This window comes from Oncorhynchus tshawytscha, linkage group LG12 (genome assembly GCF_018296145.1).
Source record: "Oncorhynchus tshawytscha isolate Ot180627B linkage group LG12, Otsh_v2.0, whole genome shotgun sequence".
Taxonomy (NCBI): domain Eukaryota; kingdom Metazoa; phylum Chordata; class Actinopteri; order Salmoniformes; family Salmonidae; genus Oncorhynchus; species Oncorhynchus tshawytscha.
In genome coordinates, this window is record NC_056440.1 from 16712522 (window position 1) to 16735041 (window position 22520).

The window sequence follows — 22520 nt, forward strand, 5'->3', positions numbered from 1 at the left end:
TGGCAGTAACGATTTGAAATGACAGGCTGTCATCACGGATGACATAAAATGAAGAAGAACGAAGCCGAAGCCCCCCAGGTCATTCGCATACATAGGACACCCTCTAAGTAAAACTAGCTGGTCTTTGCAGGTGGTGGAGGACAAGTCACATTCTTCCGTTAGAGATGTTATCCGTGCGAGTTGCAGCGGCTCTGGCCAGAAGCCTGCCCAGACGGGCTGGATTTGTGAGTATTGATTTGGTTGTTGAATGTAATTTGCATTGCACGAATTAAAATGTCAATGTAGTGGGTGTATGAAGGGTAGGCCTTTACAGGCCTCCACCTTCACACGCTTGTCTAGAACGTCATGACCCAGCAAGGCATCTCATGCCACTCGACCTGATGTCTTGATATTTATTTTATAACGTTACATTGCTGTTTGTGTAACTCATTCATTGCACATTTCATTTAGTGTTTTCCCTTTCAATGAATGCACTTATGCGCACTTCAACTACACTACGGTCCCGTAAAATGGCTGTGCTATCTATGTAACGTTAGTTTAGCATGCTATCCGTTAGTTAGCTAAGTTCTGTGAAGGTCAGGGTCTTTTACATACAGAATGCTCCGCCTTGCACAGAACAAGTTCATATAATTATAATTAGTTAACTACAGTGTAGTTACTTGTTTTGAAAAATGTTTTTGTAGTGGTGGTTTAACTGGCATTGCCAGCTGTCAAAAGAGAGGACATCTTGCGGACAACCTAGCTAACTAACAACGCTTGGGCTAATGCCTTGGGGCATATGTTTTGATTTCAGTTCATTGTAACGCAGCTAGCGATTCCAATATACATAGTGCGATTTATTTCCCATTTCATCAGTACAATAGCACTTGTCTTGAACAATAACTGACCATGCTTGCATTCATTCTAGGTGTCCAAGAATGTTGCCGCCGCCAGTGTAGGAGTGAATCACCTTCATACACACAGACCATGTCTTGCTGCAAAGACTGGTGCGTAAAGCGAATGATTGACTCAACGAATGACCTTTAGTTAATGACACTTACTATTTAGGTCAGAAATCCTGTTTTGCCACAAGTACCTATTTAAATGAGCAGGGGCCATCAGGATGTACACTTAAAGGTGCAGTGCGACACAATGCCTTGTAAAATAGTCTAGGCTCTGATCTTTTGGAAACATCTGTTTGGGATGGGTAAAATTTTTTATGTCACATTCAGCTCCTAACCAGTCACTATCAATTGTTGCTATTTCTCCCTGTACAAACATATAAAAGGGATTCCTCTATGGCTATATTATACTAACAGTCCATATTTTGATGAGTGTGTTCTGAGTGTGTTCTGTCTCCCAGGCACGGCTGAGGTGTCCTCAATCTTGGAGGAGAAGATCCTGGGGGCTGACACAAGTGCTGATCTGGAGGAGACTGGCCGTGTGCTCTCCATCGGTGATGGTATTGCCAGAGTGTACGGTCTCAGGAATGTTCAGGCTGAGGAGATGGTGGAGTTCTCCTCTGGGCTCAAGGTGCTGATCTAGACCGTTTATGAATTTAACTGAACCATGTTGCATTGAAAGAGCTTCTGCTCAATCTAACCACTGTCGTCTTCATAATTTTACCATTGTCTTCTATCCTCTTTTCTAGGGTATGTCTCTGAACTTGGAGCCTGACAATGTTGGTGTTGTGGTGTTCGGTAATGACAAGCTGATCAAAGAGGGTGACATCGTGAAGAGGACTGGTGCCATCGTGGACGTGCCAGTTGGTGAAGAGTTGCTGGGTCGCGTGGTGGATGCATTGGGCAATGCAATCGATGGAAAGGTGAGGGCAGATTTGTAAACAATGATGTTAATTGCTAGTTCTTATTAGAATAGGACTTTTGTACATTGAGAATTGATGCGAAATAGAAATGTATTTTTATACTCAAACCCCTTGAACACCACATAAGAGAAAGGATCTCCTGTCTGATCCTTTCGGATCTAGGCCGAGTCCTTGGGTTGTGATTAGAGGTTGACTACAGCCTGGGCATATCAGGTCTGATCAGAATGGCATTAACCCTACCCTGTCCCTCAGGGTCCTCTTGGGTCTAGCATCCGTAGGCGTGTGGGTCTGAAGGCCCCTGGCATCATCCCCCGTATCTCTGTGAAGGAACCGATGCAGACTGGCATCAAGGCCGTGGACAGCCTGGTGCCCATTGGGCGTGGCCAGCGTGAGCTGATCATCGGTGACCGGCAGACTGGGTAAACACAGATGGCCAGATGCCATCTTAGAAAATACCTCTATTCCTTTAGTAGGGCTAACTGGGGATTGAGCATAGAGGTCGTCTGATTAATCGGCATGGCCGATAAATCGGGGACGATTTTAAGTTTTCATAACAATCGGTAATCTGCATTTTTGGATGCCGATTGCACTCCGAGGGGACTGCGTGGCAGGCTGGCTACCTGTTATGCAAGTCCAGCAAGGAGCCAAGGTAAGTTGCTAGCTAGCATTAAACTTATCTTATAAAAAAACCTTGACATAATCACTAGTTAAATACACATGGTTGATCTTACTAGTTTAACTAGCTTGTCCTACGTTGCATATAATCAATGTGGTGCCTGTTCATTTATCATCGAATCACAACCTACTTCGCCAAACGGGTGATTTAACAAGCGCATGCATGTCCAATGCACTGTTTTGCACCAATGTATCCAACCATAAACATCAATGCCTTTCTTAATATCAATACACAAGTATATATGTTTTTTAAACCTGCACATTTAGTTAAATGAAAGTCATGTTAGCAGGAAATTGTCACTTCTCTTGCGTTCATTGCATGCAGAGTCCAGGTCTATGCAGCCGTTTGGGCTGCCTGACTCGTTAAACTGTGAAGACAATTTTTTCCTAACAACCTAATTAATTTTCCTTGTTTCACATAATTGACATAACATTGAAGGTTGTGCAATGTAAAGGACATATTTAGTCTTATGGATGCCACCCATTCAATAAAATACTGAACAGTTCTGTATTTCACTGAAAGAATAAACGTTGCGTTTTCGAAATGATAATTTCCGGATTTGACCATATTAATGACCTATGGCTTGTATTTGTGTTTATTATAATTAAGTCTGATTTTAAAGAGCAGTCTGACTAAGTGGTGGTAGGCAGCAGCAGGCTCGTAAGCATTCATTCAAACAGCACTTTCCTGCATTTGCCAGCATCTATTTGCAATGCTTGAAGCACAGCGCTGTTTATGACTTGAAGCCTATTAACTCCTGTGATTAGGCTGGCAATACTATAGTGCCTGTCTAGGTGTTATAATTATTTCAGCTCTGCCCAAATTTGAAAACGGCTTGCTCAACACGTGAAGGATGCAATGGGACAACTCAATTCCTTTTAATGTTTTATTATGGTTTCGATGCCATTTGTTGAATATGTTGAAACAGTTGATTTGTTGAATGACATAGGAATAGGTTGATAACCTTAAACAGAGAATAAACATGCATTATTTTACACAAACCATGCATGACACAGCAACAAAGCATGGCTTTGAATAAAGTAAATGTTTAAACAATTTAATCTAGCACTTCAAGCAATTACTTCTGCAGTCAGAAAATATCCACAAAAGAAGTCACCACTCCTACCAGAGTTAAACATGTAAGTTGTGCTAAGCACTGGATGCAACATAATAAATAATTCCAAACATTACATACCAGTTGCGTCTTTAGGGTTGAACAATGAGCTGTTTGTATGTTGAGGACCCAAGCAAAGCTAAGCCCAAACATTTTATACCCATGCTTATCTGCCAGGTGCGCATGTAAAAGTAGTCCCAGAAATCCTGGCTCAATTTTTTTAGTTCCACCTGTGTTTTTGGGTTATCTGCCCTCTTTGAGGCCTGGAGTTCTTTAAAGGAAGAGCTGCCATTGTGCTCATGTTTTGAGTGTTCTGTTTTTTGACGCAACAGTGCCTATTAGAACATCCAATAGTCAAAGGTATGTGATTTAAAAAAATATATATATTTAAAATGTATTTAACCAGGTAGGCAAGTTGCGAACAAGTTCTGGCCAAGATAAAGCAAAGCAGTTCGACACGAACAACAACAGTTACACATGGAGTAAAACAAACATACAGTCAATAAAACAGTAGAAAAATGAGTCTATATACAATGTGAGCAAATGAGGTGAGATAAGGGAGGTAAAGGAAAAAAATGGCCATGGTGGCGAAGTAAATACAACATAGTAAGTAAAACACTGGAATGGTTGATTTGCAGTGGAAGAATGTGCAAAGTGGAGAGAAGTAATGGGGTGCAAAGGAGCTAAATAAATAAATACAGTAGGGAAAGGGGTAGTTGTTTGGGCAAAATTATAGATGGGCTATGTACAGGTGCAGTAATCTGTGAGCTGCTCTGACAGCTGGTGCTTAAAGCTAGTGAGTGAGGGAGATAAGTGTTTCCAGTTTCAGAGATTTTTGCAGTTCGTACCAGTCATTGGCAGCAGAGAACTGGAAGGCGAGGCGGCCAAAGGAAGAATTGGTTTTGGGGGTAACCAGAGATATACCTGCTGGAGCGCGTGCTACAGGTGGGTGCTGCTATGGTGACCAGCGAGGTGAGATAAAGGGGGACTTTACCTAGCAGGGTCTTGTAGATGACCTGGAGCCAGTGGGTTTGGTGACGAGTATGAAGCGAGGGCCAGCCAACAAGAGCTTACAGGTCGCAGTGGTGGGTAGTATATGGGGCTTTGGAGACAAAACGGATGGCACTGTGATAGACTGCATCCAATTTATTGAGTAGGGTATTGGAGGCTATTTTGTAAATGACGTCGCCAAAGTTGAGGATCGGTAGGATGGTCAGTTTTACGAGGGTATGTTTGGCAGCATGAGTGAAAGAGGCTTTGTTGCGAAATAGGAAGCCAATTCTAGATTTAACTTTGGATTGGAGATGTTTTATGTGAGTCTGGAAGGAGAGTTTAGTCTAACCAGACACCTAGAATATGTGGACAACTACAAATACCTAAGACAGAACCATCCAGAGTAGTGATGTTGGGCGGGCGGGCGGGCAGGCAGGTGCAGGCAGCGATCGGTTGAAGCCTAATCTCAGGAGTTGATAGGTTTAAAGTCAAAAACAGCGCTGTGAAGCAAGCATTGCTAAGAGCTGCTGGAAAACGCAGGAAAGTGAATGCTTACGAGCCTGCTGCTGCCTACCTCCACTTAAACAGACTGCTCTATCAAATCATAGACCCAATTATAATATAATAAACACAGAAATACGAGCCGTTGGTCATTAATATGGTCAAATTCGGGAACTCATTTCGAAAACAAAATGTTTATTCTTTCAGTGAAATACGGAACCGTTCCGTATTTAATTGAACGGGCGGCAACCCTAAGTATAAATATTGTTACGTTGCACAACCTTCAATGTCAGTCATAATTATGTAAAATTCTGGCAAATTAGTTCGCAATGAGCCAGGCTGCCCAAACTGTTGCATATACCTTGACTCTGCTTGCAATGAAAGAAGTGACACAATTTCCCAAGTTAATATTGCCTACTAATTTGAATTTCTTAACTAAATATGCACGTTTAAAAAATATACTTCTGTGTATTGATTTTAAGGAAACCATTGATGTTTATGGTTAGGTACATTCGTGCATCGATTGTGCTTTTGTTACATCATCCCTCGTTTGGCGAAGTAGGCTGTGATTCGATTATAAATTCAGGCACCGCATTGATTATATGCAATGCAGGATAAGCTAGTTAACTACACATGGTTGACGATATTACTAGGTTAACTAGTGATTATGTGAAGATTGTTTTTTTATAAGATAAGTTTAATGCTAGCTAGCAACTTCCCTTGACTCCGTGCTGCACTCGTGTAACACGTGGTCAGCCTGCCACGCAGTTTCCTTGTGGAATGCAATGTAATCGGCCATAATCGGCGTCCAAAAACAGATTATGTAAACTTGAAATAGGCCCTAATTAATCCGACTTCTAATTTCAACCAATTGCTACTGCCTTTCATTCTACTTAGAAACCATGCCTTCATATTTGCTGTAATTATTAGCCATCATATGAGTGTTTCCATTCTACTGCTGCGTCTTTTCAGATTTGATTCCCCAGACCCTCCAGAGCACAAGTATACCAGCAAAGTATTCTAATACAAATTCATTTTCCAATCTAACAGCAAAACCGCTATTGCCATTGACACCATCATCAACCAGCGACGTTTCAACGAAGGCAAAGATGAGAAGAAGAAGCTGTACTGTATCTACGTTGCCATTGGCCAGAAGAGATCCACTGTGGCGCAGCTGGTGAAGAGGTTGACTGATGCTGATGCTATGAAGTACACCATTGTGGTTTCTGCTACAGCCTCTGATGCTGCTCCCCTGCAGTACTTGGCCCCCTACTCAGGCTGCTCCATGGGAGAGTTCTTCAGGGACAATGGCAAGCATGGCCTCATCATCTATGATGATTTATCCAAGCAGGTGAGAAGGGGAAGTTGGGGATGAGTGGAGTCTTGAGTGTGATGCTACTTCAGAGGGAAAAAATAATGAGCTGGGCTCGCACAGTGACTTCATCCATGTTCAACAGCTGTATTCTCTCCCCTCCCTACTCTCCAGGCTGTAGCCTACCGTCAGATGTCCCTGCTGCTGCGTCGTCCCCCCGGTCGTGAGGCCTACCCCGGTGATGTGTTCTACCTGCACTCCCGTCTGCTGGAGAGGGCCGCCAAGATGCACGACAACTTTGGCGGCGGCTCCCTGACCGCTCTGCCCGTCATTGAGACCCAGGCCGGAGACGTTTCTGCTTACATCCCCACCAACGTCATCTCAATCACTGATGGACAGGTGGGTGTGATGTTGACTGGAAATTATGTCCATCCACATGTCAAAGATGAATGTAATCCCTAAACAAGAGGTGTGCTCTCTCCCCGGCAGATCTTCTTGGAGACTGAGTTGTTCTACAAAGGTATCCGCCCAGCCATCAACGTGGGTCTGTCTGTGTCCAGAGTTGGATCAGCTGCCCAGACCAAGGCCATGAAGCAGGTACCAACTGTGGTTCTGAAGGAGACTGTCTTTGGATAAATGCGGATCAACTTCCTTGCAGTTCATCAGTTAGCCCACAGTATATATATTTTTTCACTTGAATCAGTCTCCTAAATCCATCATGTAATTGGTCCTTTCTGTGTAGGTGGCTGGTACCATGAAGCTGGAGCTGGCCCAGTACCGTGAGGTCGCTGCTTTCGCCCAGTTCGGCTCCGACCTGGACGCTGCCACCCAGCAGCTGCTCAACAGGGGCGTCCGTCTCACCGAGCTGCTTAAGCAGGGACAGTACTGTGAGTGTCGCCACCAGTATGCTAGAAGTTTGATATTTTTGTTGTCCGCAAGGCCCACAATTTTTATTTAAATGGGTTTCTTTCCCTCCCATAGGCCCAATGGCCATTGAGGAGCAGGTGACTGTCATCTACGCCGGTGTCAGAGGTCACTTGGACAAGATGGACCCTTCCAAGATCACCAGGTTTGAGAAGGCCTTCCTTGGGCATGTCCTCAGCCAACACCAGGACCTGCTCACCACAATCAGGTAACACACATGGGGCTACCACAATGATCTGAGTTATAAGTCAAGTGGTTAATGTTAAAATGGTAGCATGCGTTGATATACACTTCATCTGAACTGATGGGACACCCTTGTTTCTTTCCAGGACTGATGGCATGATCTCACCTACAGCTGATGCCAAACTGAAGGAGATTGTGTTGACCTTCCTCTCCAGCTTTGAATAATGTGTGAAACTGCTCCTGGTCCTTCAGTGTGCTTGCTACCTGTCTTGGCCCCCGTTGTCCTAATATTATATGTGAGCTACTGAAGACCAGAACCTCCATGTACAGATTTCTCCAAAGAATAAATAAAATTTTACAACCCTGGAGAGCTGTGGTAAAATGTGACTTTATGTTAGGGTGTGCAGGTCCAGCAGATTTTCTACTTGGAAGGGTATAAATTATCATGTGAGAAACAAAGGAGAATCCCTGCGTTCTGTTCTGTTGCAGTGATGTTTCACCCACTTGGTCTTAATATACTAAAACTACCCTAAATACAGTATCTTAACTTCGTTCATGAATTTCACTTTCATCTTGTCAGAATAAAAACAGGGTGGTCTCAAAATATATTGATTTAACAGGACATGAATTGTCATTCTTGCACCTTGTGAAAAATGCAGCACATTCAGTCAAACATGGCTCATTTCAAAATTGATTAAAATAAATCTATGGGTTTGAACCCTTGTGTGTGGTGTTCATGTTTTTATTATTCACCCAATGTTAGCAGGTCTGGACCAACATTATTGGGTTTTTAAAACGATACAGCATAACAATTTATGTAAAATTACTTAATGTTGACCTATCAATTACAGCAAAATGGACAATCCCTTATATGGTTAATATTAGCCATTCACATCTGCTAGATCACATTTATCAATAGCACTTTGTTTTTGTAAACCAATGTATTATAAGTAAGACATGGGTGGAATAAATCATGTTTATCTTGAGCAAATATAAATTAAATTAGGTTTTCATGTTTATTGCTTTGAACTGAACAAATTGGAAGGACACATTTTACATAGTATTTTATGGAACTATTAAATGAGCCCCATTGACAATGCATTAAGGCTGGTCTACACATGAGGGACAGAATTTAACTGTTGCAAATCTATTTCTTTCACTTGATGCATGTGTACTGTGTCTTTCTGTCTTTTGGTCAACACACATCGCAGCGCTTCTTGTTGCTACCGGCTCCAATCTGAAAACACTTAGATGTTAGTAACACTCCTGAACTCACGTAGTTACAGCAGGCCAAGGTAGGAGAGTCAGACACACGCACATACTTCCGGTATTGGAGTTGTTGCTTCTGTGGGTTGGGCGGATGGGGCACCAGCATCCTCACGATGGCTGCGGAAGCTGGGGTCCTTGGAATATGTTGCTTCCTCTGGATTTGAGGTCTTACCAATGCCTTGCCCAGCCCCTTGAAAAATAGCCCCCTCTGGAGCTTCCCTCTGTTACAATCTGGGTTCAACGCCATCCAGATGACAAACGTGTCGTATGTCAAGATGTTGAATATCACAAGAGGCCAGCGTAGGTTTCTACTTCTGCAGCTGTAGCCAGTCACCAGCTTGTCTAAATTTTCCACCCCTCCTTTTGTGGCATTGTAATCCATTATGATTTCTGTTTTTTGATGCTCCTGGCCACAGATTCTCCCATCCCTATGCAGCGTACTCATGAGTACCACATTTTTGCCTTTCTTTGGCACGTAGGACACTAGTGACGTGTCGGCCATGAACACCAACTTAGAGGAATCGATAGGCCAGTTCCGTGTATTCATCAGCTGAGGTGCGAGTTCTGGCTTGCTTTTTTGTACTGTTCCTACCATTGTCAGCTTCCTCTTGAGCTTCTGTCCCAGCTCATGTGAAGTGAAAAAGTTATTGCAGGTGATGTGACCACGGAGTCCCTGTGTCACGTCCAGAATAACCCTTGGTTCTTCTCAGGGGCTCCTCCATCTGGTTTCCCCGTATACACTTGCAAGTTCCACGCATATGATGAACCAGCATCACAGGCAGCCCAGTTCTTGATTTCATATTTTGTGGGTTTAGACAGTATGTACTGCCTGAAGGGGCAGCAACCCATAAATGGCATAAGCTGCTCATCAACAGTAATGTTGGGCGCAGGGCTGCTGATGGGCTGGTCCTGGGTCTGGCTGAGGGTCAATCTCATCCTCTTCTTCCAACTCACTGTCAGACTCTTTTTGGAAAATTCTTCACCTCCAAAGTGGAAGACGCTCCTTCCACACTAGCTTCTCTCTCTGCAAGAGTAGAGATTATTTTTGCCATACTGACTGATTGTGGTAAGGAGCCACACATGCAAAACTATTTATTAGTTGTGTCCCTCCCCCAATTTGCACCTGGCTGGGGTAGGTTGCGGGAAAATAGTGAATGTTTTACAATGTATCCAAATAATGTATTGAAATAATGTATTGTAGTAACATTGTGCAGGTTCCTGCAAGACATTTTGTAGTTTCACACACTACAAAGGGCAAAGAGTGCGAGAAAAGCGGGATACAGGCAGGGAGACAGACAGGTTCTTGGTGTTATGTTGAAACAGCAGGCCCAGGGAGGAGGAAGACAGAGTGAAGGCATGTAGCAAAACCTTTTTGTTTAATTTTTACTTGTTTTCACCTACAGACACACTTTTCCACACTTTTATTACCCTCGGGTCCAGTGGCCCCGAATACCACATACAGTGCCTTGCGAAAGTATTCGGCCCCCTTGAACTTTGCGACCTTTTGCCACATTTCAGGCTTCAAACATAAAGATATAAAACTGTATTTTTTTGTGAAGAATCAACAACAAGTGGGACACAATCATGAAGTGGAATGACATTTATTGGATATTTCAAACTTTTTTAACAAATCAAAAACTGAAAAATTGGGCGTGCAAAATTATTCAGCCCCTTTACTTTCAGTGCAGCAAACTCTCTCCAGAAGTTCAGTGAGGATCTCTGAATGATCCAATGTTGACCTAAATGACTAATGATGATAAATACAATCCACCTGTGTGTAATCAAGTCTCCGTATAAATGTACCTGCACTGTGATAGTCTCAGAGGTCCGTTAAAAGCGCAGAGAGCATCATGAAGAACAAGGAACACACCAGGCAGGTCCGAGATACTGTTGTGAAGAAGTTTAAAGCCGGATTTGGGTACAAAAAGATTTCCCAAGCTTTAAACATCCCAAGGAGCACTGTGCAAGCGATAATATTGAAATGGAAGGAGTATCAGACCACTGCAAATCTACTAAGACCTGGCCGTCCCTCTAAACTTTCAGCTCATACAAGGAGAAGACATAATCAGAGATGCAGCCAAGAGGCCCATGATCACTCTGGATGAACTGCAGAGATCTACAGCTGAGGTGGGAGACTCTGTCCATAGGACAACAATCAGTCGTATATTGCACAAATCTGGCCTTTATGGAAGAGTGGCAAGAAGAAAGCCATTTCTTAAAGATATCCATAAAAGTGTTGTTTAAAGTTTGCCACAAGCCACCTGGGAGACACACCAAACATGTGGAAGAAGGTGCTCTGGTCAGATAAAACCAAAATTGAACTTTTTGGCAACAATGCAAAACGTTATGTTTGGCGTAAAAGCAACACAGCCCATCACCCTGAACACACCATCCCCACTGTCAAACATGGTGGTGGCAGCATCATGGTTTGGGCCTGCTTTTCTTCAGCAGGGACAGGGAAGATGGTTAAAATTGATGGGAAGATGGATGGAGCCAAATACAGGACCATTCTGGAAGAAAACCTGATGGAGTCTGCAAAAGACCTGAGACTGGGACGGAGATTTGTCTTCCAACAAGACAATGATCCAAAACATAAAGCAAAATCTACAATGGAATGGTTCAAAAATAAACATATCCAGGTGTTAGAATGGCCAAGTCAAAGTCCAGACCTGAATCCAATCGAGAATCTGTGGAAAGAACTGAAAACTGCTGTTCACAAATGCTCTCCATCCAACCTCACAGAGCTCGAGCTGTTTTGCAAGGAGGAATGGGAAAAAATGTCAGTCTCTCGATGTGCAAAACTGATAGAGACATACCCCAAGCGACTTACAGCTGTAATCGCAGCAAAAGGTGGCGCTACAAAGTATTAACTTAAGGGGGCTGAATAATTTTGCACGCCCAATTTTTCAGTTTTTGATTTGTTAAAAAAGTTTGAAATATCCAATAAATGTCGTTCCACTTCATGATTGTGTCCCACTTGTTGTTGATTCTTCACAAAAAAATACAGTTTTATATCTTTATGCTTGAAGCCTGAAATGTGGCAAAAGGTTGCAAAGTTCAAGGGGGCCGAATACTTTCGCAAGGCACTGTATGTAATATAAATGTGTAGGGGGGTGCACAGTGTACACTCAATAAAAATGTGTTATTTTACATGTTATTCATAGAAAATGAGCCAAGGCCAATGAGTCTCATTCATTGAACATTTTTCTTTTAGTAAACATTGAAAGTGGGTCCCACAGACCCGAACACCACACGAGGGTTAAATACCACTGCTGCAATGTCTATTGGGTAGTTCCTGTCAGGGCTCATGTGTAAACATTTCTGTAAAGCAGGAATGGTGGGTGTTACTTGTTTGATACAATGGAAGTAAAGGTATCCACATTTATTGTAAAACTCTTGCTATCACGTTTCCCAGATCTAGTACAGCTCTTTGAACCTTAGTCTGGACCAATACGGCTCTGCTTTCGTTTTGATTCATTCAACATGGCAAGTCCTAGTCGGCACATTGTGAGAACTGTATTACTCTTATTTGACCTTGCATTCCAAATGTTTTGAATAAGATGAAGTTTTACTCTTGAACATGGAATCTGTCAAATCCTTTGCTAATGTCATCCATTTGCCTCTCTGTAACCACCTACTGCAATTCTACTTTTATCCACCAGAGGGTAGTAGTTAGCCTGGCTAACATTCCACTCCTTGCCATTGAAAAAAGCAGCTAGTGGGGATCCCCTCATTTAAATGACAGGAGTGGAATGTTAGCTAAAAAGACCAGTAGCCAGACTAAGTGGTAATTTTGTATTTGTATTTATTAGGGATCCCCACTAGCTGCTTTTATCAATCTGATTCTACTGCTTAAATCAGTATCCTGATGTGGAATAGAGTTCCATGTAATCATGGCTCTATGTAGTACTGTGCGCCTCGCATGGTCTGTTCTGGACTTGGGGATTGTGAAGAGACCTCTGGTGGCGTGTCTTGTTGGGTATGCATGGGTGTCCAAGCTGTGTGCTAGTAGTTTAAACAGACACCTCTGTGCATTCAGCTTGTCAACACTTCTTACAAAAGAAAGTAGTGATGAAGTCAAACTCTCCTCTACTTTGAGCCATGAGAGATTGACATGCACATTATTAATGCTAGCTCTCTGTGTACATTTAAGGGCCAGCCGTGCTGCTCTGTTCTGAGACAATTGTAATTTTCCTAAGTGTCTCTTTGGGGAACCTGACCACACGACTGAACAGTAGTCCAGGTGCAACAAAACTAGGGCCTGTAGGACCTGCCTTGTTGATAGTGCTGTTAAGAAGGTAGAAACTAGGGCCCGTAGGACCTGCCTTGTTGACAGTGCTGTTAAGAAGGTAGAAACTAGGGCCCGTAGGACCTGCCTTGTTGACAGTGCTGTTAAGAAGGTAGAAACTAGGGCCTGATAGTGCTGTTAAGGTAGAAACTAGGGCCTGTAGGACCTGCCTTGTTGATAGTGCTGTTAAGAAGGCAGAGCAGAGCTTTATTATGGACATACTTCTCCCCATCTTAGCTACTGTTGTATCAACATGTAGTTGGTCTTCTGGTTGACTTCACTTCAGGAGTGCAGGCAATATCATCTATATAACAAACATGAGAAATGTCTGGTATTTTATTTTTTACTTTTGCACTCAAACTGTTCTAAACATTAAGTTGTGCATTTTAGAGAATGTACCTAGTTGATTCATTTGTACACTTCAGTTGTAGAATGCATCACCCAAAGCATCACTCATTGCTTGGCAAGAGGGAGAGAGCAACATGTGACAGTTTGAATGGGGCTTCTGTCAAAGAGGACTATTGTCTGGGTCAAAATAGTCTCGTTCCCAGCCGTGTGTACCACTATTATCCGGGTCAGAACAACGTGTGACAAAGGAAAAACCAAAAGAGGCATCCCAGTGTCAGACATTGTTGCATTTCGTACTAAGGTGATGCTGGGTATATATATAAAAAAATCTAATCACAATTTACCATGAGTCCAACATAAAATGCAAAAAGACAGTGGAAATGTATGTTTTTTTGCATCTGGAATTTCAATTAGTCCAGACAGACAGTAGCCTTATGTTTATGGTATTAAAAACAGCATATTTATACCACTTTGCACATTTCACACATACTTTATTAACCATGTAATTAATATGTTATACCATGTAACACATGGAACACTTCAAACTTAACTGGTTCATCTTCTAGTGAGATGTAGCAGTGTTGTATTTTATCCTAGATCTTTCTCAGACATGCACCGAGGCATGAGCTGTTTTGACCTTCTATTAAATCAACTAAACTATACCAGCCTTCATAGTCAGTTTCCAAATGCAAAAGTCACATGAACATACATTTATTTGTCATGTGATCATTTCACATGAACATCACACGATGAACATGACGTTTCCTTCTATTCAATATCTTAGATTTTGTATGCAGTATATTTCCCTTTGTAGTCTCATGACAACATTGAATCAGAAAAATAATAGTAATAATATCCTTTCAATATTATTAAAATCATCTCTTTGTAAATTGTCATTCTCTGGATAGGTCCCCCATTAATCTTTAGTATTAAGCTCTACTTTGGTGAGAGGCTGTCCTTTAGAACATCAAATATGGATTCACAGAGGAATAGAACATGCCTGGTAGGCTGGAAGGAACCAAATGGCTCCTCCTGTCACACAAAATAGAAGTGATCTCTTTTCAGACCAAAATCACAATGGAGAAAAGCTGGGCCTCCATTAGGGCCCAGAGTGTTTCCTGGTCAGATCACAGGGCCAGGAAAAGTAATGGGACATGAAAGTCATGTAGAGGGTAGAGGAGAGCCCTAAAGCAGAAATTGCTCAACCTTATAACGCTCTGTAATTAGACATGGCATGAAGACATTGTTCAAATAGATCCCTAGCAGTTGATCATGTTGTTATCCAAACCATGCTATACTGTCCTTCTCTGAGTACTCAACAGGTAATAATCACAGAGAGCAGGCCATACTGAAAGCCTATAGCTTATACAGACAGTAAAATGGTAGTACCTCACTGCTTGCACGGTAATTTACGTAAAACACATTTTTACCGGACAGCACCGACAGCAGATGTTAGTTAAAGGACTACGGTGAATTATGGTGCAATTTACATAAGAATGTGTTTGATTTGAATATGATTTCGTTCTCATTTGCATGCCCATAGTTTATATGTGTGTGGCTGACAGGTGAGGACACACCCACATTGGGAAATGGGATGAACAACAGAGACAGAACACAAATATTTCCAGACTTGCGGTGAGTAGCCTACGCCTATAGTCTGTATTGTGGCTTTTGAGCAGTCATTGGGAATATGTTCCTTGTGTTCAGAACTCACCCTGCCTTCCCTCCTGAGCCTCTGCGGCCCAGAGGCCCCACTTAACTCTCATTTCAAAAAGAGACCCTTTATGTCAATGGGACATCCTGGTTAATTAAAGGTTGAAGAAATAACAAAAAGCAGCCTACCCAGGCTATTTGACAGGTATGGGTTTGGCCTTTCTGTATGGCTAGTTTTTGTCTCTGATGATCTCACAAAAACAATGCATATTTCTACAGTTTCCTCGTACCAAAGAAGCCAAATGGAATGCCATCTTTCTTTATCTCAGATCACAGATACAGGTTTTACAACAGTACTTCAAAAAAGATACAACAAACTGTAAAAAAAATTAAAAAAAAGTGAATTTGTGTAGTTGCCATCATGATTTCTACTATTGGACACATTTGTTAGGAGTTTGCAGGGAGCTTTGAGCAAGTAGAAGCAACAATCTGATTAAGGCAGTATTAAAAAATATATACAGTACATAGTACATCATTTCAAATTTCAATAAGTCTCCTGGCTTTCATTTAACCTTTGGGACAGTAAGGGTTCACAGATGTAAGATTTGTTATTGGCCTGGCTGCACACCAGTGGAGCCTGCTGAGGGGAGGATGGCTCATTATAATGGCTGGAATGGAGCGTAATAGATGGAATGGTATCAAACACATGAAAACCATTCCAGCCATTATAATGAGCCTTTCTCCCCTCAGCAGGCTCCACTGCTGCACACATGGACACTCTGCTCACTGTAACAACTGGGATTCCATTCATTTCAAACAAAAGCTTCAAACCAATGCAAACACTACAGCTCCAACAAACTCAGACCTCGCAGCCTAATGCAAAGACCAGAAACCCAATCCACAGATCATTAGCTCTACACACCCAACCTTAAGGAGACAGCCTAGGCAAGATCATTGGCACTGAGAGGGCTAGCAGCTGTCTTCAGGGCTCTGGCAAAGTGACCACCACAACAGCCAATGCCAATGAACTGCAATGCATTGAAATAAATAACCATAGTCCTCCGTAGCGGATGGCAGGTAGTGGTAGCTAGCTTAGCATGCTACTAGTCCTCCATGCGTTGTCTGCTACAGTAAGTCATGTTGTGGCCAAAGCTTCAGTTTGTGCTTCCATAGTGGTTCTCATTATCTGGGTTGTCCTGGAGACTGGTTTCGGATGTCTCCTCTTGTATCTCTACTGGATCAACAGGCCTCTTGAAGAAGTCGGACGCATAGAACACCTGTGTTGGTAGAGCAGAGAACATGATTTGTTTATACAATGGAGACAAAAACTGAGAAAACGACCATGATACAACCATGAATGTGTGCGATGTTGTCTCTAAGGGAATGAGAATAAAAGGTTTGTTTGCTAATTATGCTAGTGCCCTTGGTGATAGCATGTTCATTGCTGTATTAAACCATAGCCTACAGCTAGCTACCCACCGTGAGTATTGCGGCTATCGCCCCCTGCAGGAGGCCAGTAAGTACGTCACTCCAGTGGTGTTTGTAGTCAGAGATGCGCGTCAGTCCCACGTAGACGGACATTGCAATCAGGAAGAACTGTATGGTGGGTCTGAGGAGCCTGGCCCACTCTGTCTGCAGTCTGGCCTGGACATACAGCTACAAGAGGAAAAGAAGGACACCATCAACATCATGAAAGGGAGCTATTGCTCAGGGCTGAAGGAACTGTTGTAGCCTCCCTGTATGTACTGTGTGTAACAATGATCTACTATACTTACTGCAAGGAACAGCATACAGTACATAGAAAAAGATGAGTGACCAGAAAAGAAGGAAAGTCTGTAAAAACAAAAAGACAAAAGAGATTAGGGGAAGCTACAGCCTGGCAAACACCTTTTGAGCTTGCATTTCCCAGTTAAAAGTTTTTCCATTTAGATTTTGTAGCAATGCCTTCTCTTGGGCTGTATCCCAGGTTTTGAGATATAACCCTCGGAGCCCTTACTGTACCTGGCCTCATCTACCATATCCTTGTCCCCGGTACAGGTGAAGTTCTCCATGTAGCCTCCGGCCCTGCAGTTGATATGGTCCCACACAGGCTTACACACAGCCAGGAAGTGCGGCCGCAGTCGACCAATCGAGTACTTGGCAATATCCGTCAGTGATTGGCTAGCAGCAGCCCCGAATAGGAAGCTGGCCACTGCTTTATAAATGCGCGCCACATAGTTAGTCCCCAAGGACGATTTGGTTTTGACACGAGTCATATAGACGCCAAGGCACTCACCACTGACTACCTGTAACAGCAAGAAAGTAATCTTTAACTGAGGTCAATTGAATATGTTAACATTTTGTCTCATATAATTGCAGTTTTACCACAAACCTTTAAAACACACATGCCTGATATGTTGATGACATTTTGAGGAGAATATATGATAACAGGGCAGAGGTAATGACTTACCACAATCAGTGTGAAAGGGATCATGACTCCCCCCAGTAACTGATAGGATATGGTGTCCTCTTTCAGGGGGTATCTGATGGACTCATCATTACAGAAGAAACCCCTTTTGAAGGGATTGTGCTGAGGGGTGAGGATCGCAAAGGGAAGCCCAACTGGAGAGAGAAAGATAATCAGCAATAATCTCCTTGTTCAAACGATCTTTTGTAATTCTGTACAACAAGCTTTTGACCAAATGTTTTTTTATCAAAAGTCACAAGAGAAATTAACTTGCTAGGCAAAACCTGACACAAAACAATAACCAAATAAGACGTGCTTGTTCATGTTTTCACTTGATTTGGTTAGTCCATTTCTCTCCCTCCCGCTCACCTTACCAAATAGCCCAGCCATGGCCAAGTTAACAAATGAAGGTAAAAGTCAATATAATGGAGGAGGTAGAGTCTCCTAAATAACTAATAGAGTCCAGGATGTGAGTGGACAGCACATCAACTAATTGATTTGACAGAGTTGTCATGGAGATGCTGGCATGGATGTCTAAATGCTTCTAATGATGTCAGTCAGACTCACTCAGGCACACAGTCTAACTGACCTCTAACAGTTGGGAGCACTTTCTCACACTGCTCTGCTCTCATCTGATTTCTATCTCGCTCCTCTTATTCACTGTCCACAACATTAGGCCTTTACCAAGAGAAATATGGAAATCTAGGCCTAACTATCCAATGTGACACTAATGGGATATTACCCATTGGTAATCAATGTCAGAAGCCTGGCATTCTCAACAACACTAACAGAAAGATATAGAAGAGTCAGTGGGGGTGCTGCTGTGGCCCAGGAGTGGGGAATGCAGACAATGAAAGCAAATGCTGAAAAATAAGTTCAAAAGAGTAGCAGTAGAATTCCATGTCCTGATATCTCTTTCTGTCTCTCAAGGTAAGCCCTCTCTCTTGTATCATTCATTTGCACACTGCAGAAGGAGACATAGACTAGTACGGCACACTGTTTCCACCGCACAGCGCATTTCATCAGCTTCTATGTTTAACAGAGTTTGTTGTAAGTTCAAAGTAGGTTTGCTGTTTCTTAAAATATCCTTCTATTCCCACTTCCAAACTTCACAGATACTTAATTTGCTGTTTGTATCACGCAGGTTACACAACCAGCAATTGTTCTAAGCATTAGAGTGTACGTGAATAGGAGTGCTTCAATTAGCTATCTGTTCCACCCTCTAGCCAACTCCGTTGGCAGATTCCAGCCAAAATGAGATAACTAGCAGTCACAGGTCTTTGATTAGAGCTTGTCCTGTTATGTTGGGGAGTATGGACACCATATGCCATCCTTTGTAAAACATTCTGACTGCATCTAATTGATCACAAAGGGTGAAAAATAATCCAGAACAACTCCAGTATAGAACATTGCTCAAAGGGTTTTAAAAGTGCTACACTAGCCACTAACCAAGTCACTCGTAGGCACAGACTTACCATCCTTTTAGCTTCATTTTAAGGACCAAGATGTGAAATATAGAGATTTGGCAAAAGGGTAAACACCAAAACACAGGTTTTCAGAGGTTTGAGTTGTTTTGTGTTTTTGCTATTTGTTTCTGTGTAACTAAAGATGTTGCAGGATTTGTGTAACGAATGACAGCATGACACTACTATATTATGAGAGAAACAAGTTTGTTTATGTCATTGAGCAGAGATGGCCAACTATCTTAAAACATCCTAAAAATAAGAAATGTTCTCCCTCCTGCTTCCATATTTTAAAAAGCAAGGTTCCCTGGCACTTTTGTGCTGTTTAACAACTACTTAGTCTTGTCAAGACATTGTACTCAGTGTTGACCACATGAGTTCAGAGACTACAAAAACAATGGTCTTGTCGAAAAGCATTACATGCGACCAAGACCCTTACCCAGAGTATCAAGACCCAGATCCAAACAGAGTTTAGATCAATACCAGTTGCGGACTTACCATTAGGCGGAAGAGGCAATGGCCTCAGGCCACACATCAGGGGCTTCGTGAGATGGACATAATAAAACATTTAAAAAACATATTTTCTGCTTGAAGCCCACAGTTGCTATGCTGGATTTAATTGTCATTTTTTTTGTCAATGAACTACACAAAATACTCTGTCATGTCAAAGTGGAAGAAAAAAACATGAAAAATAAAACACTAATATATCTTGATTACATAAGTACACCTTGACTGTACAATATTTGCACATTGTTATTTTTTAAATTCTTCAAGCTCTGTCAAGTTAGTTGTTGATCATTGCTAGACAGACATTCTCAAGTCTTGCCATAGATGTCAAGCTAAGTCAAAGCTGTAACTATGCCACTCAGGAACATTCAATGTCGTCTTGATAAGCAACTTCATTGTATATTTGGCCTTGTGTTTTAGGTTATTGTCCTGCTGAAAGGTGAATTTCTCTCCCAGTGTCTGTTGGAAAGCAGACCGAACCAGGTTTTCCTCTAGGATTTTGCCTGTGCTTAGCTGTATTCCTTTTCTTTTTATCATTAAAAAAACCTCACTTGTCCATGCCGATGACAAGCATACCCATAACGTAATGTAGCCACCACCATGCTTGAAAATATGAAGAGTGGTACTCAACGATGTGTTGTGTTGGATTTGCCCCAAACATAACACTTTGTATTCAGAACATAAAGTAAATTTCTTTGCCACATTTTTAGCAGTTTTACTTTTAGTGCCTTGTTGCAAACAGGATGCATGTTTTGGAATATTTTTATTTTGTACAGGATTCCTTCTTTTCACTCTGGCAATTAGGTTAGTAAAGTGGATTAACTACAATGTTGTTCACAGCCATTAAACTGTAACTGTTTTAAAGTCACTATTGGCCTCATGGTGAAATCCCTGAGTGGTTTCCTTCCTCTCTGGCAACTGAGTTAGGAAGGATGCCTGTATATTTGTAGTGACTGGGTGTATTGACACAATCCAAAATGTAATTCATAACTTCACCTTGCTCCAAGGGATATTCAATGTCTCCTTTTTTTGTACCCATCTACCAATCGGTGCCTTTCTTTGTAAGCCGATGGAAACCTCCCTGGTCTTTTTGGTTGGATCTTTGTTTGAAATTCACTGCTCGACTGTAGGACCTAACAGATAATTGTATGTAGGGTACACAGATGAGGTAGTCATTCAAAAATCATGTTAAACACTATTATTGCACACAGAGTGAGTCCATGCAACTTATTATGTTACTTGTTAAGCATATTTTTACTCATGAACTTATTTAGGCGTGCCATAACAAATGGTTGAATAGTTATTGACTCAAGACATTTCTGGTTTTCATTTTTAATTAATTTGTAAAAACATAATTCCACTTTGACATTATGGGGTATTGTGTGTAGGCCAGTGGCACAACATCTCAATTTAATACATTTTTAATTCAGGTTGTAACACAACAAAATGTGGAAAAAGTCAAGTGATCTGAATACATTCTGAAGCCACCGTAGGTCATTAAGGGGTCTGAATACTTTCTGAATACATTTGAATACTGAAGCCACTGTCAGGTCATTAAGCCACCGGGTCATTAAGGGGCTGAATACATTCTGAAGCCACCGTAGGTCATTAAGGGGAATACCTGAATACATTCCTGAAGCATTCTGAAGCCACCGTAGGTCATTAAGGGGCCTGAATACATTCTGAATACATTCCTGAATACATTCTGAAGCCACCGTAGGTCATTAAGGGGCCTGAATACATTCTGAAGCCACCGTAGGTCATTAAGGGGCCTGAATACATTCTGAAGCCACCGTAGGTCATTAAGGGGCCTGAATACATTCTGAAGCCACCGTAGGTCATTAAGGGGCCTGAATACATTCTGAAGCCACCGTAGGTCATTAAGGGGCCTGAATACATTCTGAAGCCACCGTAGGTCATTAAGGGGCCTGAATACATTCTGAAGCCACTGTAGGTCATTAAGGGGCCTGAATACATTCTGAAGACATTGTGGGTCATTTTTCTGTTAAAATGTAATCTTCTTCCTTTTCTTTTCTCATTGCTGCAGCTTCATTTCAATGAAAGTCACGTTTGCAATCATATCATGTGATGCACACAAACTGTCATAAGAAGTATGTACTGATTCAAAGGGGGTGTGGAAGATTTCAAAACCCCTCCGTGATAGGATACACATGAGTATCCTCGATGAAAGGTAGGCCTGAGGCCTCCAAATCACTAAGTCCACCCCTGAAGACTCCATCTTTGCAGTCGAGGGTCACAGAAATGTACCCTAATTTGAGAATCACTCATATACATATACACAAAGTTATTTCCTGGTCAAGACATGGTAAAGAAAAACTCCTGGTTATTATATTGCACAGTCTTACTGTGTGTTGTCTTGTATGCTATTATAACTGTGGTACTGACCACAGCAGTGTAGCCTATCTCTAGTGGATGAGCAATAGAATGAATCAGCAGCGAAATAGGACACTCATTCATTCAGACTTAGCAAAGCATATTTGCAATAAAGTTGTAATAAAGAGATACCTCAATGGGACTGGTGTTTAGGCTGCAGTTGTCTAGTGCAGAATAACTTCTCACAGAAAAGGGAACTATAGGCCATGACACTGCCAACAACAACTGTATAGTACGTAGGCTACATACCGAGAATAAGGCAGGTAACGTCGAGAAGGACGAGTGGGATTCTGCCGGTTTCAAACATGTTGCGTCTCGGGACTTCTGTCTGACAAATCCGTAAACTCGTGAGCGTTCGGCTGCTGTCGGCTTTCTTCCGGCGAGATGAGAGACAGTTTATCTGTCGAACATGCCTGGCAATTGTGTTAACCCAGGGGAACAGTATACAGTCTCGTTAATAAACTACTCCTAAAACCTTTACGTTGTCAATCCCTTACCCTTTAAAATTGTCACAGCCCAACTTCATAATAAACGGATTATTCAGCGAAAGACGCTCGTAATCTTCTGGCCCGTCTCGTATGATGCTCCGGAAATAACACAGGCAGGCCTCCAGTTGTGGTAATGATAGGGCAGTGGACTCAGGTG

The 22520-nt window shown here is 42.1% G+C and overlaps 2 protein-coding genes across 2 annotated transcripts; one reads left to right on the forward strand and one right to left on the reverse strand.

The window, feature by feature from the left end:
* The first annotated feature begins 69 nt into the window (after positions 1 to 69).
* Positions 70 to 7875, forward strand: LOC112262611 (ATP synthase subunit alpha, mitochondrial). The gene is made up of 11 exons (XM_024438250.2): positions 70 to 224; positions 908 to 986; positions 1343 to 1512; positions 1631 to 1804; positions 2057 to 2223; positions 6139 to 6439; positions 6575 to 6799; positions 6890 to 6997; positions 7143 to 7287; positions 7382 to 7532; positions 7654 to 7875. Exons 1-11 carry the CDS (start codon positions 165 to 167, stop codon positions 7730 to 7732), a joined length of 1659 nt encoding a protein of 552 aa, XP_024294018.1. The 5' UTR covers positions 70 to 164; the 3' UTR covers positions 7733 to 7875.
* A 7493-nt stretch (positions 7876 to 15368) lies between these two features.
* LOC112262613 (phospholipid phosphatase 1) lies at positions 15369 to 22520 on the reverse strand. The gene is made up of 7 exons (XM_024438256.2): positions 22373 to 22520; positions 22125 to 22288; positions 17515 to 17666; positions 17067 to 17350; positions 16841 to 16898; positions 16545 to 16721; positions 15369 to 16342 (listed from the first exon to the last, which is right to left on the reverse strand). Exons 1-7 carry the CDS (start codon positions 22399 to 22401, stop codon positions 16220 to 16222), a joined length of 987 nt encoding a protein of 328 aa, XP_024294024.1. The 5' UTR covers positions 22402 to 22520; the 3' UTR covers positions 15369 to 16219.

What these genes read in the sequence shown, in the direction of transcription:
- LOC112262611 (XM_024438250.2), top strand. Translation starts at nt 165, where the DNA reads ATGTTATCCGTGCGAGTTGCAGCGGCTCTGGCCAGAAGCCTGCCCAGA. An exon ending in ATGTCTTGCTGCAAAGACTG is followed by an intron (nt 987 to 1,342) that starts GTGCGTAAAGCG and finishes TCTGTCTCCCAG; the next exon opens with GCACGGCTGAGGTGTCCTCA. An exon ending in AGTTCTCCTCTGGGCTCAAG is followed by an intron (nt 1,513 to 1,630) that starts GTGCTGATCTAG and finishes CCTCTTTTCTAG; the next exon opens with GGTATGTCTCTGAACTTGGA.
- LOC112262613 (XM_024438256.2), bottom strand. Translation starts at nt 22,401, where the DNA reads ATGAAGTTGGGCTGTGACAATTTTAAAGG. An exon ending in TCCCTTTCACACTGATTGTG is followed by an intron (nt 17,351 to 17,514) that starts GTAAGTCATTAC and finishes TTGCTGTTACAG; the next exon opens with GTAGTCAGTGGTGAGTGCCT. An exon ending in GATATGGTAGATGAGGCCAG is followed by an intron (nt 16,899 to 17,066) that starts GTACAGTAAGGG and finishes TTGTTTTTACAG; the next exon opens with ACTTTCCTTCTTTTCTGGTC.